Source organism: Canis aureus, chromosome 35 (assembly GCF_053574225.1).
Source record: "Canis aureus isolate CA01 chromosome 35, VMU_Caureus_v.1.0, whole genome shotgun sequence".
In the NCBI taxonomy this organism is placed as follows: Eukaryota; Metazoa; Chordata; class Mammalia; order Carnivora; family Canidae; genus Canis; species Canis aureus.
In genome coordinates this window covers 13180032-13202500 of record NC_135645.1, presented here as the reverse complement: position 1 = coordinate 13202500, position 22469 = coordinate 13180032, and the positions used below count along the sequence as shown (strand labels likewise).

Here is a 22469-nt window from a genome sequence, read left to right as displayed (position 1 = left end):
TTTCTCCAAAGAAGATATACAAGTGGTCAACAAGTGCATGCAAAGATGTGCAATGCCATTAGCCATTAGGGAAATATAAAACCACAACAAGATACCACTTCACACCCAGTGGGATGGCTGAAATAAAAGACATTAACAAATGTTGAGGATATGGAGAAATGGATTTCTCATGGGGTGAGGTTGTAAAATTTTGAAAACTTTGAAGAACAGTTTGGCAGTTTCTCAAAATGTTAAACAGAGTTATTGCATGACCCAGCAATTCCACTCCTAGGCTTTTACGCAGGAGAATGAAAAGTATATCTTCACATAGAAACTTGCGCTTGAATATTCTTATTCAGAAAGCCAAAAAGTGGAAACATCCTAAATGTTCATCAATGATGAATGAGCACAATGTATATTGTATTCACACAATGGAGCATTATTCATCAATAAAATGAGTGAAGTACTGATACATGTTACAACATAGATGAACCTTGAAGCATTATGCTTTGTGAAGAAAAGGCAGGCCCCAAAGAACATTTATTGAATGATTCTGCTTTTATGAAATGTCCAGAATGGGCAAATTCATGGAAGTAGAGAGTCAATTTGTTTCCAGGAAGAGGAAGGAATGAAAAGTGACTGCTAATGGATTTGGGTATCTTTTGGGTGGATGAAATATTCTAAAAGTTGTGGTGATAGTTATACAGCTCAGGATATGCTAAAAACTTCTGAATTGTAGACTTAAAGTAAATTTTACGGTATGTGAATTATAGCCCAATAAATCTGGCATTTTAAAAAAATGGCTTGGTGGGGGTGGAATGGAGATTTTCAGCCAATGAGAAAGGCTCCTTTAGGGACACCTGGGTGGCTCAGCGGTTGAGCGGCTGCCTTGGGCCCAGGGCATGATCCTGGAGTTCCCAGATCGAGTACCACTTAGGGCTCCCTGCATGGAGCCTGCTTCTCCCTCTGCCTCTGTTTCTGCCTCGCTCTCTGTGTCTCTCATGAATGAATAAATAAAATCTTTAAAAGAAAAAAGAGGGCAGCCCAGGTGGCTCAGCGGTTTAGTGCCACCTTCAGCCCAGAGCCTGGTGCTGGAGACCCGGGATTGAGTCCCACGTCTGGCTCCCTGCATGGAACCTGCTTCTCCCTCTGCCTGTGTCTCTGCTTCTCTCTTTCTGTGTGTATGTGTGTGTGTGTGTGTCTCATGATTAAATAAATTAAAAAAAAATAAAAAGAAAAGAAAAAAGAAAGGTGCCTTTGCTGCTGGAATTTAAACACCGCAGGCCAGAACTTTACCTCTTCTCCCCACTCTCCAGCTAAGCCCCTCACTGGAGTGGATAAATTGTGCCTCCGTGGCTCTTAGAGTTGAATGTTTTTCAAACTTTGCGGCAGCTGCTCTGGTCAAGGACTTCTGAACAGTGTCCCACTGGGATGCTTTCACTTTCCTGGAGTGCTGGGGAAATGAAGTGGCTTGGATGTCCCCAGATGGAGGAGGAGGTGGGGTGGGGGAGTCCCATCCCTCAAGCCCAGTCCCTCCTCCCTCCTTAAGGGAAGAGACAGGCTGGCAGAGAAGTACCATGTCCAAGTTTGTCCTACTTTCGTGAGTCTTTCTTGGTATTTGGCCACCTTGGCTCCTTGGAGCCCCTTGCCCACGCTCCTGGCCTGGGCGATGCTTAAGGGTGGTGGGCCATGGGGTGCCAGGTCTGGTGGCCTTGGCAGCCTCCTGCAGGAGTATGGAGTGTCCTCACGAAGTCTTGCTGCCCTACAGCCCTGTGTTGCCCTTTCCAGGTTGTGCTGGGGGAAGCCTCTTTTCCTACGTTAGGCCTGCCATGTTCCGATGCATTGTTACAGTTACAGTGGGCTGCTCTTACTGTTGCCCTAGGGACCTGGCTAATGCTACCCTCCAATGCCAAGTTTTTTGAAAGCTCTGGAAATCCTTCAGGTGCATTTGCTCATTCTAACAAGGATTTAAAGACTGCTGCTGCATTTGGGTATGCATCTGATCTGTGTGTCCTCCCCAAATCCCACTTAGTTCATCACAGGTGAGAAAGTTGGGATATATCCTTATGAAAACAAGTAACTCCAGGGAAGTGATAAAGTTCAGGTTTACAGATGAGTCAAGGAAGAAACTGAAATCTGAACTTTAATGAAAAAAAAGTTTAAAAGCTCTTTGAAGTGGAAGAAAGAAAGGTAATTCCAAGGTACTTCTGAGGCTACCAAAGCATTTACTGGCTGAGAATAAAATCTAGCCCTCTTTGAAAAGGTCGTAATGTCACCTGTGTTCTTGGTGTGTACAAGAGGAGTATCACCATCTTTACCATAGTTATCTGTTTCAAATCTTTGATATATTTGGTTATTTTTCACATTGAACATGCAACTCTTTATCTCAAGTGGACACCATACTCTCATTTTGTTTTATTTATTCATTTTTATTTTTATTTTTTTAAAGATTTATTTATTTATGGTAGAGAGAGAGAGAGAGAGAGAGAGGCAGAGACACAGGAGGAGGGAGAAGCAGGCTCCATGCCGGGAGCCGGACGTGGGACTTGATCCCGGGACTCCAGGATTGTGCCCTGGGCCAAAGGCAGGTGCTAAACCACTGAGCCACCCAGGGATCCTATTTATTTATTTTTAAATATTAGTTATTTGAGAGAGAAGAGGAGGGAGAGAGAGAGAGAGAGCATGGGCGGCGGCGGGGAGCAGAGGGAGAAGCAGACTCCCCATTGAGCAGGGAACCCAACTTGGGACTTAATCCCAGAACTCTAGGATCATGACCTGAGCCAAAGGCAGATGCTTAGCCGACTAAGCCACCCAGGCACCCTCCCCCATACTCTCATTTTAATAAACAGAATGGTAACCATTTTTGCTCTTTGCCAAAATAAAATCAATGTTTAAGCATATTGTATGTTAGTACTATACATAACATAATGAAAGTTGGAGGTGATATCTGTTTTAAAACTGCCCTAACTCAATTTTAAACATTGTAGAATTCACCCAGAAAAGGAACTAGAAACCAAAAACAAAACTACCCTTCCTGTATTCTCCTAGTGACCTTTGAACATTTTTTTCCCCAAACATACTAATATCTGTAACAATAATAGCAATTCCTGCTTATGAAGTGTTAGGTGTCAGGCACAATGCTAGGTGCTTAGTGCAGTTTTAGTATTGTCTGCAGTTTTACAGTCTTCAGTTGCCTTCTCGCTTTTTATTTTTTTAAAGATTTTATTTATTTATTTGAGAGAGAGAGAGAGAGAGAGAGAGAGCATGGACAGGGGGAAGGGGCAGAGGGAGAGGAGAAGCTCTCCGTGAGGGAGCCTGATGTGGAGCTTGATCTCAGGACCTCAGGGTCATGACCAGAGCCCATGGCAGATGCTTAATCGACTGAGCCACCCAAGTGCCCCATCCTTCTAGTTTTTAAAAGTGATTTCTTGATCTTTTGTAATACTATTAAAAAAAGAAAAGAAAAAAACATAAAATATGCAGCATAACTATAAAGTTCTATAAAACACACAAGTCCTTTGAATACCATGTCATATATATTCAAAATATTTTGAGAGTCTAAATTCAGAATATTATATTTATGATTACTTGTAATTCAGAATCTGAGAGTAAGAGTAAATATGGCTTAGCTTATTTCTTACATGAGAAGGTCTTAAAAACAAAGCACATTAATCTAGAAAAAAGATTTAGGTAAATGCAACAAAATGATTTTAAAATCGTGTGTGTGTATTTTATTGATTTCTCCAATGAAATAAATCCACAAAAAGAGGGAAAAAACTGGAGACAAATATGGTGCCTTTGAGAAAGAATGCTTTTAAAAATACATTTTTTTTCAGGGTACCTGGGTGGCTCAGTTAGTTAAGCATCTGCCTTTGGCTCAGGTCATGGTCCCAGGGTCCTGCTGAGCAGGGAGTCTGCTTCTCAGTCTCCCTCTCTGCCACCCCCCACCCTCCAACTCATGCTCTCTCTCTCAAATGAATAAATAAAATATTTTTTTAAATAAAACTATATTTTTTTCATTCATAAGGTTCCTCTGATGCACTGCTTCAGAAAGAACAGTTTATTTCAGATATTTGACTTAGTTTAACATAAATCCTCAATGTTTAGACATGTGTTTAAACTGTCACTGTGGTTATTTGTGCAGTAATTTATAGCTTCAGCTTAGTTCACAACCTTTGAGCTTAGTATTCTCTTTTAGACAGTACATGGGGTGTCTGGGATTTGTGGGGCAAAAAGACAGTGGCAGCTACATTCTTTGATACAAACAATTCATTGATTCTGTCTTTTGTAAATAGCTATACAACCATGTTTTAAGATAAGACTCTAGGCCCTTCCCCACTCTCAGCTATTTTGTTTAAAGTTCTTAACCTTCCATGCTCTATATCAGAGCCAAACAATCTTGCCACCTGTTTCTGTATGGTCCGCCAAGTAGGAATGGCTTTACATTTTTTTATATTTTTATTAATTATTATTTTTTAGGGGTGTGAGGGACAGAGGGAGAGGGAGAGAGAGAATCTTAAGCACTAAGTGATGTGGAACCTGACGTGGGGCTTGATCTCGCACCCCTGAGATCATGACCTGAGCTGAAATTAAGAGTTGGACACTTAATCAACTGAGCCACCAAGGGCCCCTGGCTTTACATTTTTAAACCATTTTTTAAAAAATCAAAAAAGGAATATTTCATGAAAAATTCAAATTTCACTCTCCATGAATAAAATTTTACTGAAACATAGCCATGCTGATTTGTTTATGTATTATATGGATAGCTGCTTTCACACTGCAGCAGCAGAGTTGAGTAGTTGCAACAGAGACCGAATGGTCCACAAAGCCTAAAATATTTGCTATATGACCTTTCACAGAAAGTGAACAATACTACAGCCACATTTATCTTTTTTTTTTTAATGTATAACTGCTAATATTAGCTTCCTACTTAATACCCATTTCCCTTGGAATAAAAATCTAAAATTTTTTATAGAGACCCCATGATCTGGCCCCGGGCCACCACTCCAGCTTCATCTCAATACATCTTCCTTGTTCTTAAATGTTCTGCCTTTCCCCCCTACAATAGATCTTCAAACACAGTCTTTGTGCCTGTTTCTTTTGCCACCTCTAGTTTGAAGTGATGCTTATTAATAAAACTAATCAGGTCCATTCCTTCACCTTTATTTTATTTTATTTATTTTATTTTATTATTTATTTATGATAGGCACACAGTGAGAGAGAAAGAGAGAGTCAGAGACACAGGCAGAGGGAGAAGCAGGCTCCATGCACCGGGAGCCCTACGTGGGATTCGATCCCGGGTCTCCAGGATCGTGCCCTGGGCCAAAGGCAGGCGCTAAACCACTGCGCCACCCAGGGATCCCTCCTTCACCTTTCTATATAACATCTTGCACTTTTCCTCTGTAATATTCATTACACTTATAATTCTTTGTTCTCCTTGCTTGACTATAAACATCTTGAAGATAAGGATCATGTCTGTCTTGTTCATTGTTTTATGTCCAGTGACAAGTGCAGTGTTTACTGTATAGCTGGTTTGCCATACATCTTTATTTACCCACTATCATCTGGCACTCTGTCAATAGTGCCCTTTATTCTCAAAAGTGGACAATAAGTTATAGGGTTATATTATAAATATCTGATGCTCAATAAATACTTTTTGACTCAATTTAGTAAAACCTCAATGATTTAGACTCCAGATAATCATTACATTTAAGTAACAACACTTTTTCAATTCTCTGCTCAAGGAAAATGCAAAATGATGGGGAGAAAACACAGGCATTTAGTTACAGAAACATCATTCAAGGTATGCCCTAAGTTGTTCATTTAACTCAGTTTCTTGAGTTAAGAACAAATGATTATCTTGAAACACTAAAGATTCCTCAGTTGCCAAAGGAATGTTATTTTCTGTATACTTGAATTGTTAAGAAAACAGGATTATATATGATTCCTTTTAACAAGGCTTAAAACTTAAAAGTTGGGATCCCTGGGTGGCACAGCGGTTTGGCGCCTGCCTTTGGCCCAGGGCGCGATCCTGGAGACCCGGGATCGAATCCCACGTCAGGCTCCCGGTGCATGGAGCCCACTTCTCCCTCTGACTGTGTCTCTGCCTCTCTGCCTCTCTCTCTCTCTCTCTCTCTCTCTCTCTCTCTCTGTGACTATCATAAATAAATAAAAATTAAAAAAAAAACTTAAAAGTTTTTTTGTTTAAGGCTCAAATCTTAATCCTTTCATTTTCCCAGTGATACTATCATATTATTGGATTTAGGATTATTGATACAATACAGACAGGATGTGCATAGAATCAAAATGCTCTTTTTGACTATTTTTTTTCCTCAGATAATAATGGTCACTGTTGCCAGTACATGGGGGCTGCTATGAAGCTAGCTCTCCATGCAAATTTAAGAGTACATTTGAAAAAAAAATAAGAGTACATTTGAGAGTAATTATTGTTATTTTTTCTAGAGAGAGAGAGAGAGAGTGTGTGTGTGAGGGTGGGGAGAGGGGCAGAGGGAGAGGGTGAGAGAAAGAATTCTAAGCAGGCTCCATGCTATGAGTAGAGCCCATCCTGGGGCTCAATCTCATGACCCTGAGATCAAGACCTAAGTCAAAATCAAGAGTGGAGCATTAACCAACTAAGCCCCTGAGGTGCCCTGAGGATACTTAGAGAGTGGTTATTTAAATCAAAGGCCTCTTGAGAGCAAAAGTCTGCAGCATTTTAAATTCTAAGGCTTAAAAAGAATAGCTTTCAAATTTACTCCTTAAGGGCAGAAGGAGGGGCATGTGTCAGAATTAGGGATGTAGTGATGAGAGGAGCTCTTCAGATGTATACCGACCCTTCCTCTCCAAATTATGATGCCTGTCATTCCAGCTTCTGTTTTGGGAATTGCTAATAGGAGAATGACAAAAGGGTGTCCTGTTGCTCAGGTGCATTGGGGAAAAAAATGGGTTTAAAATAGTTGGTTTGACGGGCACTGAGGAGGGCACTTGATGGGATGAGCACTGGGTATTATACTATATGTTGGCAAATTGAAATCGAACTCCAATAAAATACATATATATATATATATATATAAATATGTAAAAAACATAAAAAATAAAACAGTTGATTGATTGTGTTAATATATATAAAGAAAGAATACATCAGTCTGAAAGGGACTTGGCTGGACATAGGCCAAGAACTTAGGACTTAGGACAGAAAAATAGTCACAGAGATGAATCATCAGGCCACACCAACATCACAGTTGGACCTTGAAAACTGTCCACCTTTGCTCTGATTGCATGCTTATCATGCAAATTTCTGATTACTAATACCTGACTGCCAAGATAGATGTTGAGGCACCCAGTGTGGCAGAAGGAAAGATTTCTGGTGATTAGAAAGGACTGTCCCCCTATTGTGCATTAGCCTGTTTACCACTAAGTGAATATATGTATGCAGTCTGTGAGTGTGGCTTGTTACAGTCAGCCGCTCTGAGTGCAGCTCCAGGGCGCTGGCATGCTGAGGGCATTCTCACAAAAGGGGTCACTTTACGAAGTTAATGTCAATTCTGAAACCTTTTGACAGAGTGTTATCCAGCCTTCTCCTGCAGACTCCTCACCCTTATCAAATCCCCTTATTCTTTCTTGTGCCTCTCCCCAGTGATCTCACTTCTTTTGGAATGACTTGGAAATCTAGAAGTTTTCCAGTAGTGCAACATTCAGACCTACCTGGAAAAAATAAATGTAAAATCACTATTTTAGTCACATTTTCCATATAATAGCCTGGTGATGGAGAAGTTTGTATTCTTATAGTGTTCCCTCTTTTTTATCTTTTTGATTAGTAGAGCTCCTCTACCTATTTTCCTTTGGTCAGTGAAGTGTACCTCCTTCTACCTGGAAGGAAGCCAGAAACCTGGATGTGTCCTTGCGCCTTACCTCTTCTTTTCCAACCATGTCATGTTTTTCACTAACTAGCTTGAACCACTACAATAATCTCTGAATGATCTTTTTGTTAACACTGTAATCTGTTACCAAAGTGATAATAGTTTTAAAGGTGTATCTTTCAAAAATACAGTTTTGGACTTTTTACTTTTCTGCGTGAAACTAGTAGGTAGCTTTTTATATTTTAACAGTGTAAACTCCATGTTCTTCCGCAGGGCATATGAGGCTCCTGATGCTCTGGCTGCTTCCCCTTCCCCACTGACGCCTTCTCCTCCTTTCCCCACCACCAGTACTAGTCATGGTGAGCTGGTTTGCCAGGCTGCTTCACTCCTTGGGACACTTGTACTTGCCATCTCTGTGTTGCTTGTACTTGATCAGTCAGCAACATTCCACTCTACTATACACTCCCTCCGTTTTGAAGCACCTTCTTCTCTTGATTTCCATGACATCATTCTTTCTGGACTTCCCTCTTAGCTTTCTGGTATTTCCCTCATTCTGTTTTTGTTGTACACTCCTCTTCTAGTTAGCCTTTTGCATGCCAGGCTTTCTTGGGGCTCACTCTTGGGTTCTACCTCCCCCCTTAAATTTAGTACTAAATTTGCTATATACTCATCTTTTACTATAGGGAATTTTATATTTAGCAGAAGTATGTAAAATCATTTCCAGTATAGCTAATGTGTATTTTTCTCGTAGCAATTTGGTTACCATAGTAGATAAGGATCTCTACTATAGTTTCAGTCTGTGAGAACTACCATAATATGTCAAAAGCACTAATTTTTAGACAGTGACTCTAGCCCCCATATGTGCCTTCTTCAGTTTGAGGGAGGGGTATTCTCCAGTGTTCTGGTCCCTCATTCTGCTATTGCATAAGATGATTAGGTTTTAGCAACCCCCAAAAAGATATCTTTGCAGTTCATTGAGTAGCATTTGATGTTGTCTATACACCTTACTAAATTAAATGGAAAAACTAGGTAGAAATTGGGGCAAGCTTTATTTTTCATTTAGAAAATTTTTCTTTAGGGAAATCAATTGTAATGGGTAGATGAAACTCTCTGTAGTGTTTATTACAGACCAGGTCCCTGCCAGGAAATTATTCTGCAGAAAGTAAAACATATTTTTAAAGGAAAGAACTATTGAGTAATGAAGATGTAAACTTTTCAGTGATGAATAATGTGCCGGCTTCTTATTGGAATGGCTCAATCTGACTGAATAGCTTGCTCTTCCTGCTATATCCTGCCATTCCAATTTATAATACTCAAGAAATAACAATCTGTGATAGTTGTAAAGGATTAATGCACAAGTCTGATGGAGCTGCTACATCAATACTGAAGAAATGGCATATGAAGAAGTAATGATGACATTGCCAGAGTTGAATAGAGAATGTTAGCATGCAGAAAAAAAAATTAACCTTTAGTATATTTAATCTCTAAAATGAGATTGAAATAATATTGCAGTAGTCATCTTACGTAAGTGAGCACAAGCAAGATATTTTCATTGGCATTTTATGGTTTCTATTGAGAAACTGAGAACTGTCCCTTTAAATAAAACCCTGTTTACCTATCCTCTTCTAGTAGGAGTGGCTTAGAAACCTGTAGAGTGAGGTTTAACTACCACTTGTGCATTCTGACCTGCAACCTTGGAAAGAGTGCTGATACTACCGACCAGGAAGTGACAAATGTGCTCTAAACTCCAGAACTGGTCTTTCATAAGGAAAAGCCTCTCATAACAAAAAGAGAAGATTGAAGCAGTAATTTCACATAGTTGTCATGAAATATTTGGAATTCTACTGCAGATACAGACTCTGCAAAATACTTAGAATACAAAGCTTTCTGGGCCAGAAATTGATCTTCTGACTTTTGAGTCTTATCTGATTGCTGCTCGGTTCATCTTTATTTTGTTAAAGTACTCTCTGCAGGCTGAACTGGGGAGAGTCTCCACTGTTTGCAGGTAGGTGGTCAGTCTTTGTTTAAAATTTAGGTTGTTTTTTAGAACAACCTATTTAGAGAATCATTATTCAGAGAATTATGAATATCAGTCTGGGTATATGTTTTAATGTTTAAATATTCAGCATGACTATAACCACAGTATTTGTCACTTCTGATCAACTTTGTAGAAAAAATTGTTTTTAACAAATGAGCGGATCTATAAGATGGTGAATTTAAAAAAAGATGGTGGACTAAATGAGTTCTATTGTGTTTTCCATTAATTTACATATATACATACTTTATATATTCATATTTGTATATATAAATATATACTTTATATATAAAAGGTCCTATATGTATAAATTAATAGATAAAATATATTACCCTATTTACTGTTAATTTCTTGATAGTATTTGATAATAGATTTTAAACATTTATTTATGTAGTCAAGTATGATTGTGTTTTTGTTAATATTTTACGTCTAAGTTTCATGTCTGTCACTCTTAGGAAGCAGTCTGAATATTTATCATTAGTTTATCTACTTCCTTAGTGCGTTTTTGGAATAGTTTGATATTTATTATTCCAGAGAAGTTTTTATAAAAGGTCAATCTTCCACAAGTATATTGAAATATTTCTTGTTTCTCTTTATAAAGTTAACCATCCATTTATGAACTGAAGGTATTTAAAAGATAATGTCTTTGAAAAATTGAATTATTGAATATGAACTAATTGCTAATCACAAATGCTTTTCTGGAGTGGGAGTCAGAAAAGGAATGTGTGGGGGATATCTTTAGGATCAAGGACAGTGGTTCCTTAACTTTCACTACCGCTAGTGACCCTTTTTATTTTTTTTTTATGGATGCTAGTCTTCAAAAGACTTTGTCATCAAACAAATGCTGTATACTAAATAATAAAATGTTAGAACATTATTGTTTATTAGACAAATATTATTTCCAATGAGAGTGTCTTATCAGCCTTAAATAACTACTCAAGGCTAATGTAATTCAGATCCAAAGAGCCTGACATTTTAGTTAGCTTGAATAACTTTATTGTAGGTAACTGTTTGGATATTTTTGATTTTTTGAAGTATTGATAATAATATCTGAATTTTCATCAACTACTCTTGAGGAATTCTAGTAGTCTGGCTATGGCAAATTCGAAAGTAATGCAGAAATTTTATTCTTAATCTCTTTGAGTTTCCATGAAATATAATGAAGGTCATCTAGGGTAACGTAACAAAGATTCCATAGCCACTAAATAGGGAGAAGAAACAAGGAGAAAGAAAAAAGAAGTGGCATTCATCAAGGGGAGTATCAGGGAAGGATTTAAGGCATATGTATGCTTTAGGTCCATTAAATATCCCTGTCTTTTATCCCTGTTATTTTCTGACTGAAGTTTTTTACTCCAGTTAGATAGCAAAACTATTAACTGACTTCTGAACAAGTATTACCTGGGGCACCTGAGTGGCTCAGTCAGTTAAGTGACTGACTCTTGATTTTGGCTCAGGTCATGATTTCAGGGTCCTGGGATAGAGCCCCAAGTTGGGCTTCACACTCAGTGGGGAGTCCACTTGAGGATTTTATTTCTTTCTCTCTCTCTGCCCCTCTCCCATCCACGCAAGCATGTGCGTGTGTTTTTCTCTCTAAAATAAAAATAAATAAATCTTTTTTAAAAAGCAAGTATTAACCTATGTTCTTTATTTATTCTGTATTTGTATGTTGGTTTCCCTCTCCCAAAATATCATTTCTCCACTTTCCCCATTCATGTCCTTCCTTCAGCTCTGCTGAAAACCCTCTCCAGTGTGAAGCCTTATCTGATCACCCTAATCCACAGTAATATTTCTTGCTTTTAGACTTTTAAAGTATGTGATTCTATCGGTACTTTAGTACTTAATATTATAGTCTATCATATTTAACTTAAAATCTCTCATGTTTCTTCAACTATATTATAAGTTGTTTGAGAGCAGGAAGCTTAACTAGTACATCATTTTTATCTTCCATCTCTAGTGCAGTGATACATGTTTGGTAGGTTCTAAATAAATAGTTGTTGAATGAATGAGAGAGATAAAGAATCTTGCCAACAGTTGCCTCAGGTGTTATGCTGTCTCCCTCTACCTTGCTTACTAGTGTATTAACCACCTTAAATGTTTCTAAAAATCAGACCATTGGTTATCATACTATTATTGTTTTTGTTTTGTTATGTGATGCATGAGTGTTTTGTATCAGTTGTTATGATACCTACAAAGAAAGAACACGCTGGATTTTGTTAAAAATAAATCAAAGAAAATACTCGAATTTTAGCCTGCTGCCTTTTATACTTTATGAAAATATAACTTACAGTTTACTGATATATAAGGTTTTTAAAATGGCCAAAATATTCAGATACATTATGAAGTAAGAGGATGGTTCTGAATTGATGATTAGAACTCTGACTACTGATGCAGTGGTCACGGTAGACTGGTTGAATTGTAGAATTTAAATTGCAGATTAGTGACTGCCAGATAGCATGAACAAACTATTCTATGAAAAGGCCATTTTAAATATCTTACTTCCCATTTACAGTAGTTATTATGTTATGCACTTTAAAATCAGCATTTTGTCTACTCCCACTGTCAGCCCTGTCAGATAAGTTTTGTTAACCCATTTTTTTATAGATATAGAGAACTGACATCTAGAAAGGTCAAATAACTACCGAAGTTCCACTTTAGAATCTGTACAACAGGTCATTTTGACTTCAAAATTCATGTTTTGAATCACTGTGTTATTCAATCCTGTATTTTCCGATACTCAGTGTAATTTTTCTGTCATTTTAGAGCTTGACCAGACAGGAATTTTGGCAGTTGCTCCAGCAGAACTATGGCAATGAGCTCGGCTTAAATGCTGAAGAGATGGAAAACTTGTCTCTGTCGATTGAGGATAACGTGCAGCCAAGGTAGAGCAAAGTGTCTTGAAATTTCACAATTTATTAATCATTAATTAATGTAGAATCATTTTACACTCACTAACTTAGAATTTCTATTCATTCACCCTTGGGTGGAATTTACCTCTTTGCAGTAGAATGCAGTGAAAAGTGAAGGTGGTGAATAGTTTGCTAAATTGGTAAACAAATACAGGACATATAAGGAAATGTTAGTTTTGTAACTGTGTCATCTAGGATTTGCTTAAAGTTGTGGTTTTAGTAAAGCGTTTTATTAAGAATCTGGAGAAGTACCTAGTGACGTCTCTGATCTAGATAACAATAAAATCAATTAGCTGGTAGGTATTTTGAGGGATACAAAGATAATGTTTCCTCAAGAAAAAGCTAGTGTAGTGCTTGACATGTAGTTGGCACTCAGTAAATATTGAATATATTGATGAAAGGAGCTGATAGTACTCTGGGGAATGCAAATGATTGTAATATGAGGTTGAAAATTAGATAAAGGCCAAAAGGAGCAATAGATAATGTTATAAAGGAATTCAGAGATGAGAGAGATTTGTGACTGATGGGGATTCATTTAGATGAGTAGACATTTTTATTAACCTGTACAAGTGAAAGTGCATTTTTGTCCAATGGTAATTGAGGTCATAGCAATAAAAACAACTAATGATAAGACATTAAAATTCTATAGTAGTCATTATAAGTGAAAGGAGTAAGTCACTAAAGACGACATGTTGTATGATTCCATTATATGAGATGGAGACCAGAATGAGTAGATCCATAGACACAGACAGTAGATTAGTACTTGCCAGAGTTTGGGGGAAGGGAGAATGAGGAGTTATTGCTAACGGGTATAGGATTTCTTTTTGGGGATGAACATGTTCTAAAACTAGATAGATAGTGGTGATCATGGCTGTGCAACTCTATGAACCACTGTATTGTACACTTTAAAGGGGGTGAATTTTATGATATGTGAATTATATCCTAATAAAACTCTTACTTAAAAATTCTATAGCAAATAGGGATCCCTGGGTGGTGCAGCGGTTTAGCGCCTGCCTTTGGCCCAGGGCACGATCCTGGAGACCTGGGATCGAATCCCACGTCGAGCTCCCTGCATGGAGCCTGCTTCTCCCTCTGCCTATGTCTCTGCCTCTCTCTCTCTCTCTCTCTGTGACTATCATGAATAAATAAATAAAATCTTAAAAAAAAATTCTATAGCAAATAAATCTTAAAATGGAAGTCTTTCAGAAGTCTCACTATATACACAATTTTTCCTTTATTTAGGTAGCCTCTAGTTATGCTGATCTTCTTTCTATCGTTTCAGCCCAGCATCAATATTTTAGTCTTTTTTACATGTTTGCTCATACATATTTTATTAGTTTTCTGTAAAGTTAAAAATTTCCATTGTACTGCTCTTCTTGTAAAGTTTACTAGTCTCTCTTAGGTCCTGGAGCTGGGTAGAAAAGCAATTGACATAATGCAGAGAGCCTTGGATTATGGTGAAGAAGATCGGGGTTCTAGTCTGGACTTGGCCACCAAGTAGCTGCACATCCTCAACCAAATCTGTTAGCCTTTCTGATCCTCACTCGACTCATCTCTGAAATGAAGCCGTTAAATTAGATGGGCTCCAAGTTCCCTGCCAACTGAAGGAGTTTCTAGTCTTTGAAGAAGAGAATAAATATTTTTGACCAGATACTTTATATGCTCTAAGGTCCAGGTTTTTGAAGTCACCAGAGAAGCTGCTGTTTTCTGGTGACTGCTTTCTCAGAGATGTGACCAGATTCTTATTCCCTCTTCTCCTTTTCCCTTTCTTCCCATTACCAAAAGAAGCGTATCTGTCTCAAGGCTTTATTTAATCAGCTCTTCTATCTTCTTTGTCTTCATTTTTAGTCTTTCCATCACTCTCCCTCCTCCTTTTTTCTTTCTGTATTCTCCACAGCTCACTCCCACCCTTAAAATACTCACATGCAGACACTCAGCTGCTGGGAGAGGCTTGAGGGGCCATTTTTCTAGTTTGGTCCTCTCAGCCCTGCTATTCCCTCCGGCCAGGAGTGACTTAGCAGCTAACCTAGGTATTATTTGGGTGGGGTAGAGTAGAGGTGTTCTTTCCTCAGGATAACATAGCTGAAGATGTTAGGCTGCTACTTTATTTTAGAAAAGCTTTAAGTCTCTATGTAGCGATGGTTATGTAGGAATAATTACTCAATAAATTTGAGACCTGGACATTAGATCAGTTGTACTCCTTTTATGTTTAATAGATTTTCCTTTCTTTATGTTCCTCCCTGAGAGAGGAAAAGTAGGTCCCAGGGCGTTTGTTGTAGTCACATACCTATGATCATTTGAAAGCTGTTCCTTAAACTTTGTCCTTAGGAATGAGAAGAACAAGAAGGTGGGCATGGACTGATTGATGGGGTCTGTGCTCAGATACCAGGAGTTCCCCCTTCTGGGAGGGACTCACCATATCAGCTGGAACTGAATCAGAAGGAAGGAGATCTGAAACTGCCTTCTAGTGTTGACTGTCATTCAACTCAAACATCTACCCTGTACCTTTCAAAGCTTTGTGGTGGTCCATAACTGAAATTTAAACAAACTGTAATATCCATTGCATTAGTTGCTGTTACAGCTGCTTGTACTTGGTTAATTTTTTTTAACGGTTTCTGAAGTTTATAAAAATCTCATATTTTGTTTTCAGAAATAAAGTCATTTTGCATGTGATTTAAGAAGATGGGCTTGTTATAAGTGGGACTTATTTGTTACATTACAAAAAACCATTTGTTGTCGAATGCTTTATAATAGAATGGCAGAGGACCTCAGTGGGGAGACTAAATCACTTACTTGTACAGAAGACTGATTATATTTCTATAATGAAAAATTTTTTTTAATGACATGTTTCCTATAGGAGTCCAGGAAGAAGTAGCTTGGATGACTGTGGGGAGAGAGATGAAAAATTTTCCAAGTCCATCAGTTTTACCCGAGAAGCAGTTAATCGGGTTTCAGAAGCAGAATCAATTGATGCAAATCCACCAAAAGGGGTTAGTGCATGATATCCCTTTTAAAATACGTCTAATGCTGCCATGTTTTAATCATAATGTGAGATCAAATAAAAATACACTGTACAAAATGTTTAAAAATTTAAGATGTTAGGCTACACCTTTATCTTAGAAGAAAGGTTTTAAGTCTATAAGTAGCAGAGATTATATGGGAAAAATATGTGGTTTTGTTAAGAGCTGGATATGGTACAGAATTACCAGACAGTTTCCTGAGCATTAGTCTATAAAGGGAATATACATCATTAAAAATATAATAAGATAGAGGAATTCATAGTTAGCAGAATTTTTCTCAGATTAAGTGGTATGTGTGGTAGAAAGAATCTGTTTTGAAGGGGGAGATGAGAACCCCACACTGCATGCTTTAGTAACAATAGGTGCTTCCTTAGCTGACTATGAAAGCAGGCATGTTTAGTTAATTCATAGTTCTGTTTGATTAATTCATAGTTCAGTTAATTCATAGTTACTTAGTTTCTTCCTTTATTTTTCCAAGTATCATTAGAAGTCTATTGCTTTTTTTAAAAAAAAATGTATTTCAATGAGTTTCTATCATTTGAGTCATTATTTATTTATTTGTTTAAATACTCAGTTTGTCTCCTCTGCCAATGGGAGCCCCTTTAGATTGGCTTTTTTGTTTGTGTTTTTTTTTTTTTTGAAATGATCAATAATCTTTCATGGGTTCCTTTCTTTCTAGCACAACAATGTGTCCTAGGCTCACTTTGTATACTTACTATCCCAGACTTAGTATCAGCCATTCTCCTAAGGGACCATACTTGTTAGTAAAGAATGGTATTTAGAGACCACATTCTGAGTGCTGAGAGTACTCCTACTGTAGATTGCAGATGCAAGTCTGAGCCAAAGCTGAATTTCTTGGTTTAAAGCAGAGCATTGGTTTCAAATCCTACCTCTGCCACGTGCTACTTGAATGCCCTTAAAGAAGTTAACTTACTTACTTAACATTTCTATGCTTTTTTTTTTTTCAACTATAAGAAGAGGACAGTAATACCCCATAGGATTGTTTTTCTTAAAATGAGGATTAAATAAATTAATACATGTGAAGGTGCTTTGAATGATCCCTGTCACACATTAAATATTCAATAACCGTAAGCTATTATAATTGAAGGTGAATCTGCATATGGCCAGCAAGGGACCTTTTCTCCCCTCTCCCATGGAGCTCCCAGCATCTGTGAATAAGTGTTGGGAAAACACTGAAGCAGAATATTTAAAAGGCCTAATTTAAAAAAGTTATCAACTTGTTTCAGGCAACTGTCATACATGTATCCCAGTCTAATTTTGTATTGTGGATTCCTTGCAAAACTGTTCCATCTAGAGACCCTTAAGGAATTTACTACAGGGAGGTGATTCTGGATGCTAATTCCTTCATATGTTCTCATGGAGAAAACCAGACTACTCAGTTTTAGAGAGGTAACAGGATAGAGATCTCTTGCAATCTCTTGATTCTTTTACAAAAGCCTGACTTTGAGGACTGGATTCTCAAAACTACTAATCTTGAGTCTTTCTACAACCACCTTGGCTTTGTCTTCTGTTCCTGCTCTTGGAATAGTTAATCCATTGGTTCTTGCTTCTAATTTGTCATGTTTCCTTTAAGGAAAAGGAATGGAATGTAGAGGAAGACTTTAATGTTTTAAGGTTGATTATACATTCATTGACATTTAGTATAGATGTTTTCAGGTTATGGCATATAAGTAATATATAAGTTCACTCTTTTTTTTTACACTCAAGTACAGTATGGTGAGATTCTCAGATGTCGACAGATATCATATATCACTTACTTTGTTTCATTTTTACTTCCAAGAAAGTTGGAAATAACAAAGGGAAAAATAACATTTTTTTAACATTTTTAAGATGAAATAGATCTTTCTTACATTATAAAATTAATATTCATTCTAAAAATTCAGGAAATACAGAAAAGAATACGAAGAAATAAAAATTGTTCGGATACCAACCACACAATTACTTTTCCTAAAAGTATCTGTATTTTTTTATAATAGGAACCATATCTTAATTACAAACAACAGAAGAAATATATGTGGAAACTAACTCTAGTTAGCATTTGCTAAAGAGGTTCTGGATCAGCTAAGTAAGCATGTTGCTTTGTAGTGTCAAATTCCCAAATAAAATCAAATCTCAATTTTAGCAGTAACCTCTGCTTGGAGAATCAATTCTCTGACTGGGGTAGAATAATCCTTTCATAAATTGTGTCCTGGGTCCCACTTGTTATTCTGCTCTCTGAGTGGCAAATAGAAACCTGTCTCCTCCCTGGAGCTTCTGCCCTTCAGTGCTACTCAAAGATCTCATGGGGCAGGAAGTGTAAGAATTAGAAATATGCTCTGTGTCATCTACTTACACACAGATAATGCAAGAAGGTACTTTGCTGCATAGTTTATATTTTTATACTGTTCTATTAAACCTAATTATAATACAGCTCTACTTGAATACTAACATGGCAATAGCATTCATATTTTAATGCCTAACATTAAATTTATTATAGAAATGATGTATCTAGATTCAATTATCCCCAGAAAGTATAGATAGTATCATATATTGAATATATTTTAATCCCCACCTCCTCAGTCCCTTAACAGCAAAACCAACTATGTTTTTACAAATTTGCTGTGAAATTAATGTTTCCTGTTAATCTAATCTCCTCTACTGTATTCTTATATGACTCTTACCTCTCTCTTTTCTTTCCCTTTCCCCTGTAGTTACTGGTCTTGAGAATGGGGGAATTCTCTTCCTTGAGATGATGGGGCAGGTATTGTCTGGGGGCACTAATTGGGTTTGATTCCTCTCCTTTGCCCACCCCAAAGCACCTGCTGTTACATTATTTTTGTCCTCTGCTCCCCTTTCCCTGTGCTTAAGTGATTCATTTGATGTTAACTGTGAATTCTTATATGATGTTCTTCATAAATTTATTATTCATTACTATAAAAGAAGATGACTTTAGAATATATTATATTATTATTTACCAATATTTTATGGGCTGTATTGGAAATGCGATGCAAACATCAATACATTTTTCAAAGAGCTGTATTTCAAAGCATCTATTAAAGATCTCACTTTAAAATCTAAGCCAATAATCTGTTTTTAAACTGTATTGTTTGCCTTTTAGGGGTTAGGGAAAGAGGAACCTCAAAGTGAGAAACAGATCAAAAAGAGTCCTTTACTAACTTCAGAAAAGAGGTTAAGAAGAATGCCGTCAAAATCACTGGACTTGAATAAAAATGAATATCTTTCTTTGGACAAAAGCAGTACTTCAGATTCTGTTGACGAAGGTAAACAATTTCTTATAAATTTTAATAAAATGTGTCTTTTAATGCTTAATGCTTATCTTTGTATTGGGTGAATACAGATTGAGAATTTAGTTGTATTAGATACATTCTCACTCTATAAAGAACCAAAAGAAAGGTGGAAGTTAATAGAAAATAGGGGAAAGAAGCTGCTAGGTCTAACCCAGCTCCACTTTTCAGAAGCCTAGAATTTGAAGATCTCTATCACATTTACCTTTTAAAGTTCCAAGCCTTAAGTCAGTGAAGATTGAGCAATGGAAAAGCAAATCTGAATACAAATCTGCATATTGTTATAAATACTATAATTATACTTTGAACTACCAAAAAAGAAAGAAAGAAAGAAGTGAAAGAAAGAAAAAAAAAGGAAGGAAGGGAGAGAGAGAGCTACAAAAGTAGAGACTATAATAAACCAAGTTGCTTAAAACTTTATAAAAAATCACGTTCTCCATACTTTCTCTAAGTTAGTACCTGGGGCTTATCAGACTTATTAAGTGGGCATTTTGAAGAATCTTTTTTTTTAATTCTAAGATTGTTGACATCTGAAGTTTGTGAAAGTGGGGAGACATTGGGAAAGATACAGTGGAGTGACTATTTTCCAATTTCAGGAAAGGGAGCAGTGCCAGTGGATTTTGCTCTATCTGCTTTCTGTTCAGCAATGCTCAGGATATTAGTAATGGGGGACATTATAGTTGTTTGGATCTGTGGGATATGATTGTATTCGCTAGTCTAGTTACTGTTCAGATTAGGCCTGGTGTGGGAACCCCTGAAGTCTTTTACTATAGTGAAAACCAAATCTATAAAAACCGAAACTAAATCCAAGTCAAATTTAAAATCAAATCCAAATTTAAAAGCAAACTGAGACCAAATCTATGAAAACCAAATCTAAATCAGCTTTGGTTTGGGAATACTATAGCAAGTATCTTTAATGAAAACTAAATCCATACTCTTGAAAACATATATAAAAATTCAGTAGTTCCTAAAAATCACAGAATGCATTAAGAGACAGTCCTTGAGTTCTTTTGAAAAGATAGTTGAGAGTAAGTTTTTAAAAGGATTGCGCTCCATGAATGACTCCACTCTCTTGGTGTCCTAACCATTCATGCTTTGGATGATTTAGTAGGATGAATTAGTAAGTAGCAGGATGAATTAGTAATTTCCTGCCTGTCTAAACCTCTGACTTTAGGAAGATCTACTCTGTCACCCAGTGGCCAGATAGGTAAGTGACGCCAAAACAGGGATTTCTTTTCCTCCTCTTTCTTCCCTGTTTTTTTTACAAGAATAGTCCTTAAAAATAAGTTGCCTTATTGATCCTATAAAATTAACATTCATAAAGGATGATATTAAATCTCATATAAGCTGTGTTCATATCTATAAATAAAGAATGACAGTAGTGTAGTTGTTGTATTGCATGTGAGCCCTGATCGCATTTCCTCCCTTGCTAGTGTCCCTTTAAAGACTGATTTTATGGCAGTAAGACCTTACATGTACTATCCAGCCTTCTTTTGTGGATGTTTTCTTTAAGATACATGGAATGACTTTTTTCTTATTCGATTATCATTACATAACAAATATCTTGCTTTCCCTAAGCAGATTTCAAAATCTCAGGCTTATCATACATATTAAGTGAGTATTATAATGAATCTATTTTTTTATTTTCTGGAAGTTGTGAGGTTATGAAGACACTTGAAGTCAGTGAACTGGGGAAAATAAGAAAGGTCAAAAGAAAGGAATTTATGTGTGGATTTAGAGGGAGTTAGGTAAATGGCAGATTATTTTAAACCCAACATCGTTTTATTTAAAATGGTAGTATTTTGATCCACCATTGTGAGCATTCTGAGTGAGAAAATGAAAGGATTTCCTTTTTTCCTCTTTTCTGCCATCTATAGATTGTAATCTTCAGGAGGGGGACACTAGACCATTTTGAAGTAGAGACTCCCTCTAGACTCATGTATCCCTGAGAGGAATCAGCAAAGCAGAGCATCATGAAATATCTCATGGAGGGACCTGAAACAACTAGTTCAGTCTCTTTGATGTGGAGTTTAACTGAAGCCCATACAGGGAAAGTTAGCTTAGAATCTGCTTTGACTGGCTTCTTTTTTTGATGTTCTTATTCTATAGTAGGCATTTTAAAACCCACCAAGATTGAAGGGTGCCCTTTTAGGGATATTTCTGTACTTCCAGAAATGGGTTCTGGGCCATCAGCTCCTGAGCAAAATGCTAAGCATTATGTTTTAATCTGTTAAACCATATGCAAACTTAAAAATTTGGTATATGATACTTCACAGAATAAGCTGTAGAACCTTGTTTATCTAGAGTGTTGCTGCTGATAAGCTTTCCTCAGCTTAATAACTACATACCTGGTTTTGGGGAGTTCAGAGCATATGAGAAGGTGCTGGGGGTTTCCTGGCAGATGAACATGAGTTGACACAATGTATCCACGTCTACAAGTATAAAGTAATTATGGCTATGTTTTTGGCCACAGATATATTTCTGTTGCTGTTAGGATTTACTTCTTTCACCTGCCCTGCTCTATCATATCATGGATAGTCTGTGAAACATCTGCCCCGGGGGTACAGCCTTGAGTGGAAGCTGATGAACTGGCTTGATGGCATGAGACACCCAGGCTGTGTCATGACAGAGTTAAGTTTGATTTTATATAGCTAAGATTAGAATTTGGTGTGACAGGATTCCCTAGCCAAAGTCACTTGTGTTGAGAATGGAAGTAAAGTCAGGTAAAGATTAGGCTGGGGGAGGAGGACATAAGAATAGCAAAATTGGAATCCATGACCTGTAGCTGACAGAACAAGATGAATTGGAAAGTCAAGCAAAGAAAAACAGAAATCAAATATCAGGTGATGCTTATTAATTACCAGAGGTGAGAACAAGAAGACCTCTATCGAAAGCTGAGAAAGAGCCATGAAATAGTCTAGTATGTCAGGGAAGCAGCCATTAGACTGAACCAGGTAACCCTGACATAGTTACCTGAGTCACGTGTTTGAACAACACTCTCAAATTGAACTTGATCTTTTAGATGCAAAGAAAGCCCTCCATCTGAGTCAAGAAGATAGCAAGTCGCCAGTTTTTAGTAGATAGAAGATAAAACAAATGGTGTGTCCTTACTTACTCAAAACCCAAATCATCTGCTGTTCTTGTACACCTACCTAGTACATTTTTTGTGAACCCTCAAAACACTGTCAACATATGGTTTATTCCTTTATGCCCATGTTCTTCTCATATTTATTTATCTGTCTCATTTCCCCCATCATTTCCACTGACCACTTTCAAACTGATATGTTTGAATATTTTCAATTTAAGAAATATTTTTTTCTTTATTGGAAATAGTAACCTGCTACCAGGTTGAGTGATGTTCTTTT

At 37.1% G+C, this 22469-nt stretch overlaps 1 protein-coding gene across 7 annotated transcripts in view; it reads left to right on the top strand.

Annotated features, from left to right (window-relative positions):
* Positions 1-22469, top strand: part of GRAMD1C (GRAM domain containing 1C) — an 88079-nt gene that overhangs the window by 40699 nt on the left and 24911 nt on the right. For 4 of the 7 annotated variants that reach the window (XM_077884263.1, XM_077884262.1, XM_077884268.1 and 1 more), the window contains 3 exons: positions 12634-12752; positions 15637-15769; positions 18918-19080. In XM_077884263.1, the coding sequence (XP_077740389.1) occupies positions 12634-12752; positions 15637-15769; positions 18918-19080 (415 nt within the window). Of the gene's footprint in view, positions 1-1825; positions 2022-9511; positions 9844-12633; positions 12753-15636; positions 15770-18917; positions 19081-22469 lie in introns of those variants that run through there. The other 3 variants (XM_077884267.1, XM_077884265.1, XM_077884266.1) reach the window with 3 other exon arrangements.